The 6303-nt window shown below is 36.4% G+C and overlaps 1 protein-coding gene across 1 annotated transcript; it reads left to right on the top strand.

Moving 5' to 3' along the window:
- The first annotated feature begins 2141 nt into the window (after positions 1-2141).
- LOC122136443 (GTPase IMAP family member 8-like) lies at positions 2142-5602 on the top strand. The gene is made up of 4 exons (XM_042719496.1): positions 2142-2219; positions 2303-2378; positions 2719-3372; positions 4082-5602. The coding sequence occupies exons 2-4, from the start codon at positions 2351-2353 to the stop codon at positions 5059-5061; spliced, it is 1662 nt and encodes a 553-aa protein (XP_042575430.1). The 5' UTR covers positions 2142-2219; positions 2303-2350; the 3' UTR covers positions 5062-5602.
- Positions 5603-6303: the final 701 nt, after the last annotated feature.

Genomic DNA, 6303 nt, shown 5'->3' with positions numbered 1-6303 from the left:
ACCTAATCCTTTATTAAAAGCTAATCCCTGTTTGTGAATCAGGGGATATATGTATTGAGGGCACCACAAAGTTTGTTTGCTTGTTTTTGTTTCGTTTTAAATAAAATAATCAAACGTGTAATCAAAATTACTTAAATGGGATGCTATTTTCCTCTTCAAATAGTTTGTTCAAATCATGTGGGGGCAAAAATAAATAGGCTATTTGCATGTAAACTTAAGGATACTGTTTACTTTGAATGGCTTTTTGATTCACACATACACATTTAGCAGATGCTTTTATCCAAAGCAACTTACAGTGCATTCAGGGTATACATTTTTTACCTAACATGTTTCCTGGGAATCGAACCCACAACCTTTTGTGCTACTAACAATGCTCTACCACTGAGCCACAGGAACAGATAAAAAATTTATATTAATTGCAGTCCTGCAAGTTCTCTGATTGAAAAAAGTAAAAATCAAGACTGGTTTGATCATATTTCTATATTTATTCAATGTTAAATAAGTGGTTTAGTTTAAGTTGAAGAAATGTTGATTTTTATGACCATCTTGATCTGGTTTTCATCACTGAAATAACATTATTTGAGGGTGCAAACCTGACGAAAAACCAATGTTAAACTTCAACACTGATTCAGTGATAATTTGGTTGATGCATTAACATTGATTCAGCGTTGATTCAGTGTTGGTCTGCTATCTGGGTATGGTAAATGTGTGGACTTTTTACATGATCCCTTTCCCACGACAGGCAAATATCAAATTAATAATTTCATTCATAAATACGGGACGATCGACTATTTGGAAACCCTACCTGTATGCGTCTTGAAGTCATCTAAATCCGTCTTTTAGCGCACTAGATCGCTTGTCTTTGGTCCTTGTGGAGTTGTCTGGACTTCTCGCATGATTAATGAGTTTATGAATTAATGTACAAACTGATTAAAACAATCTTGAACTATTTTAAAACTAGCTTTATTTCGCATCGAACATGTCAACTTTAAGCAAATAGTAAAAAAAAAAAAAAAAAAAAAAAAAGCCTTGGACAAACTATGCAAAAAATAAAAAAATAAAAATTGCATTTTTTTTCAGTCAAAGCGTCAAAAAGCACCTGATGGAGTTTGAACTTCACATCAAACTGCTTCGGTTTCATAGTTACTCACAGTTACTTCATTTGCCACGCGCACTCTAGCAAACTTGCCACGCAGTAGAGTATAAATCAGCTTTTAAGGACTGTTAGGATTTACTCTGCCTGTGATCTCTTCATGTGATCATGTTTAGATGATGGCCCTCTTATCTTTATTTTAATTTTATTCTTTTTATGTGCTTTGTTCCCATTTTATTTCTTTGTGGTTGATATTATGTGATGTATGTTTATTCTTTTGTATGTTCCTGTTCTCTGAAAAAAATAAATATAAAATTAAAAAACCTTGCGGACGCACACGTTTTGGCGTGATGGGGGTTGCAGCCCACAGTACAGACACGCACTCGTGCACACGCGGAAATGTGAACAGAAACTTGTTGTCAGCGCTGCCACGCGAATTTATCAATAAAATGGTTTCGCAGCTGAAAAACTACATGACATTTCTCAGTAAAGAGGTTCTTGATGCAGTTCAGCTTAAAGATTCGCTAGTAGACGCTGCTGCTGAACACTGAGAGAAGCGCAGGCGCTTAATCTCTCTCTCTCTCTCTCTCTCTCTCTCTCTCTCTCTCTCTCTCTCTAATAACTACATTAGCCTGGATATCAATGGCTCAAGCCTCTGTTTTTAGCTCTAAAATGACGTTTTGGAATTTGCAACGGAAACTAGTTTCATGATATGGTGTTCTTGATATAGAAAAGGGGTAACTCTGTGAATTAACTCGATATATCCACTGTATTTTAAGAACCTACATCTTTTGAAGATTGTAACACAGTAGACTGTGGAGACATGATTTCATTTCTCATTGCACATACGCCTGTGAATACAAATATGATTATTCTGGTGACGATATAAACATCTGTGCCCTGAACATCTGCTTTTTCTTGCTCTTGACTACAAAACACAAACTCACCCTGACCAGATTTGTCAGATGAGGAACACACAAGAGTATCAGGCTCCTCCTCTACAGGTCACATGAAAATATAACTTATGAGAAGTTGTTTGCAGAACCAAAAGTGGAAGAAAATCTGAACAAATCTGAGCAGCTCGACTCCTGGTTCGTCTGTATTTCTTGCAACAGCTTGTTTTAATGTAAATGTGTTGATTTATAGATATGATTATTCATTACACACATATATTAAGACTGTTTTGAAATGTCCATCTTTTTTCTCCAGGAGGGATTTTCATGGGGTTCTCGTCATCGGTCTGTATTCAGATTTAAAATGGCGTCAGGGCCTGAAACATTTCCTGGTATGAGACTCTCTTTACTCTTTACTCTCTTAAAGCAAAAGGACAGAAGTACATTTTGTCTGTATTGTCTTAGTGTTAATATTACATTTAGTTAAGTTTGGGATAATGATTTGGGATTAAGTTTCTTCATTTGTTTCCTCTAAATGTCATTAGAATTGACTCTAATGCATCCAAACCACATTCACAATGACTTGATAAAAATATTTCGTATTTTTAAGTGGTTTAAGTTCTTTCTCATGTGTGATAGCAAAGGATATTTCATTTTAAATATGTAGAAAATATAATACTCTTGACTTGACCTTATTTTACAATCATATTCCATATTTTCGGTCTGTTTCAGAGATGTCAGCGAGCAGCTCCAGCTCAGATGATGCAGTGGTCCGGATTCTTCTGATGGGCAGAAGGGGTTCTGGGAAAAGCTCATCTGGAAACACAATACTGGGAGAAAGAAAGTTTAAAGTCCAAAAACATAAGAAGAAAAATGAGTCAGAAGTGTGTGAGGGTCAGACTCAGATCAGAGGGCAGCAGGTCGCTGTGATTGATTGTCCAGATCTACTGGATCCAGATCTGAATGAAGAGCAGCTGGAGATGATGAAAGAGCAGCTGTTCTCTGGATGTTCAGCAGGTCTCAGTTCAGTTCTGCTCACCGTTCCTCTGGAGGAACCTCTGCAAAATGAGGAAGAGATCCTGGATTATATTAAGTGTTTGTTTGGTGCTGAAGTTCAGAAGAACATCATGATTCTGTTCACACATGAAGATGAACTGGAGGATCTGGATCAGACCATTGATGAATATCTACAAGATCATTCAGATCTCCAGCGACTGGTGACTGAATGTGCAGGAAACTTCCACTGTTTGAATAACAAATGTAAAGGCAAAAGTCAAGTTGAAGAACTACTGCAGAAGATTGAAAGAATTATGATGGAGCACAGAGGGAAATTTATGGTGGAACAAAGGAGAAGAAGTGAAAGCAAGGACACTCCTGATATCAACTGTAAGATGATTGTTTTTGTAAAGTGATCAATAATAATGTGTTCATTAAGTGTAAGACATATTTATTCAGCTCAAATTAATTAAGAGTATCTGAAAATGTGACCTGTGCTGGCAAAATGAGTCACAATGAGCAAATTTTCAAAAATGAGTTATTTTTATTTTCACATTCTCCAGGAAAAGACCTTCACATTGATGTATGATTTGTTGGAATCAGACAAAAATGACTGAGGTGCACTCGTTTGAAGTTGACAGAGTCAGCAAAGTCAAGTTTTCTGAAGGTTTCAAAGCAAAATTATCCTGCAACGTTGAATCTTTTCCTCCACTTCTTTTCTTAATAATAATTACTATATATTTATAATCACAGTATAGATTTAAAGTAAAAGCAGATGCAAAAAAAAAAAAAAAAAACGTAAGAAATAAACAATACTGCATATATATATTTATTGGGGTCGCGCAGCGCTTCCAGAAGCAAATGGAGGAAAGGTGTGCAAATAAAGATCATTTTCGATGTTTAATTACTATTTGGAACATTGGGATCGCTAGATGAGGGCTTAATGAACTCAGCATGTAGCTCAAAATTAAACCATGCACATTCCAACTCATTTTGCCAGCATGGCTCACGTATGCTTAAAATGTAAATGTAACACTGATCTTAAAGTTTAGTGGGAATATTGAGATTAAACAGCACAATGATGTGATCTGATCTGTAGTTCCAGGAGAGTCTCCAGCAGCAGATCCAGATGAGACTGATGTGATTCCTGTGAGGAAAAACCAGATCAGACTGGTTCTGCTGGGAAAAACTGGAGTTGGGAAAAGTGCCACTGGAAACACCATCATCGGGAGAAACGTGTTCAAATCCTCCATCAGCTCCAACTCTGAAACTAAACAGTGCCAGTCAGAAACTGCGGTCAGGATGGGTAAAGAGATCTCAGTGACTGACACCCCTGGACTTTATGATAATAAACTCAGTGAAGACAAAATTATAGACGAAGTAGGTAAATGCATAACATTATCATCTCCAGGACCACATGCTTTTATTATTGTCATTAAATTGGGTCGATTCACTGAGGAGGAGAAAAACACAATAAAGGAGCTGAAAGAGGTGTTTGGAGAACAGATAGAAAAATATTCCATGATCATCTTCACCCATAAAGATCAGTTAGAGAAGAAAAATATGACCATTGAGCAGTTTCTACAGGAAAGTGATCCAGAGCTGAAAGAACTTGTACAAAGTTGTGGAAACAGATTCTTCTGTCTGGACAATGAGTCTGCTGGTTACCCACAAATCAAAGATCTGATCGGTAAAATAGAGACGATGGTGGATAAAAATGCAAGCCACTTTACAAATGAAATGTTTGAGGAAGCAGAGAAGTACATTCAGGAGATTCAGAAGCAAAACTTACATGAGAAAGTGAAGCAGTTCAAACAGAAGAACAAACGGGTCAATCAATCAGAATGGCAGAAAATGTACAGACGTTTAGTTGAGGAATCACGACGAGAAGCACTGCGTGGTGCCATTGCTCATCTCTACATAGCAGCTGATGACCATGTGATGCTGGATATTCCTAAAGAGAAACAGAGTGAAATAAAGGAAGCTGAGAGCAAAAGAATCAGCCGTAGGAAAGCCGTTCGACTTGCATTTAGAGCCACAGGGACACTAGCAGCACAGAAGATGTGTAGAGTTCAGTGAGAGACTCGATAATAATGATCAAACGCTAGACTTTTTAGCTTTTTTCTTGCTAATGAAATTTCTTCTTGTTCTTCATCTATGAAATCAGATCTGACCTAAAATGAAGATTAACGATTCTTTATTGGCATATTTTGCTTATAGAAGCTTACTTTATGTGTTAAATTTCATTCACTGAAATGTTATGCAATAGTCTCTGTGATACAAAAATACACAACTGCATTCCATTCACCTGAGCAGGACTGAATCTATCTGAATCTGAATCTAATCAGTGCTGTTCAATCACATGACTCTTTGTTAATCTGCTATCTGATTCTTGAATGTTCATTTCATTATATCTGTATTTAGAGTAAATACACTTCAGCGAGAAATTAATGAAAGGAATATCAGAATATGAAATTAATAAATCTTAAATGACATTTGGTTCAATATTGTTTGTAAGATCTCTGGTTTCATCTTTAGTTTGGGTCTTAAAGACTTATGTTACTTTACTCTGGCTGCTGTACCTGTGTGTTTATAAAGCACATTCATTATGGCCAAAAAAAAAAAAAAAAAAAAAAAAAAAAAATGGCAAGATGACGTGATCAGGTAATTTTGGTTACTGGTGATTATTTTCAGCTTCTGATTTTGCAAAGTGTATCCAAACTTCAGAGCGCTTGGATTAATGAAGAAGATCCTGGCAGATCGCCAGGGCAGGTCCTTACAGATGATGTTTAAAAATAAAATAAAAATCTGAAAATGCACAACCAGGAATCGATAAGCCCTTAAGTATCTGACTTCAGAAAACTAATAGATTTTCAATTCCCAACTCTACTAATAGGTGCCACTCTTATCAATTTGATGTGGTGTGTTTAGTGTTTTAGTTTTTAAGTATCGCAGCAGAAACGAGAGATGGAAACACCTAATTTCAAAAATAAAATCCCTTAAATTCACAAAGAAAAAGTTTTTATGCTCACTTGAGGTGGTTTTTGACTTGTGCGAAAAAGAGTCCATGCGAATAATGAGAGATGGAAATGCATTTGCAGAATTAATTCTGACGTACCAAATATTAACCCATGTAACTAATCCGCTGTTTCCGCTGATGGTGTTTTTACCGTTTTTAACTTACTGTTGATTACCAATACCACCATCATCCGCTCCAACAACTTGATGGAACTGCACCTGATTTGCTTCCTTTTTTTTTTTTTGCAAGTTTTGAAAAGATTCGCTTCACGTTTGGAAGGAAACCCAGGAAGCGACACACAC

Source organism: Cyprinus carpio, chromosome B3 (genome assembly GCF_018340385.1).
Source record: "Cyprinus carpio isolate SPL01 chromosome B3, ASM1834038v1, whole genome shotgun sequence".
NCBI lineage: Eukaryota > Metazoa > Chordata > Actinopteri > Cypriniformes > Cyprinidae > Cyprinus > Cyprinus carpio.
This window is presented reverse-complemented; position numbering and strand designations above follow the sequence as displayed.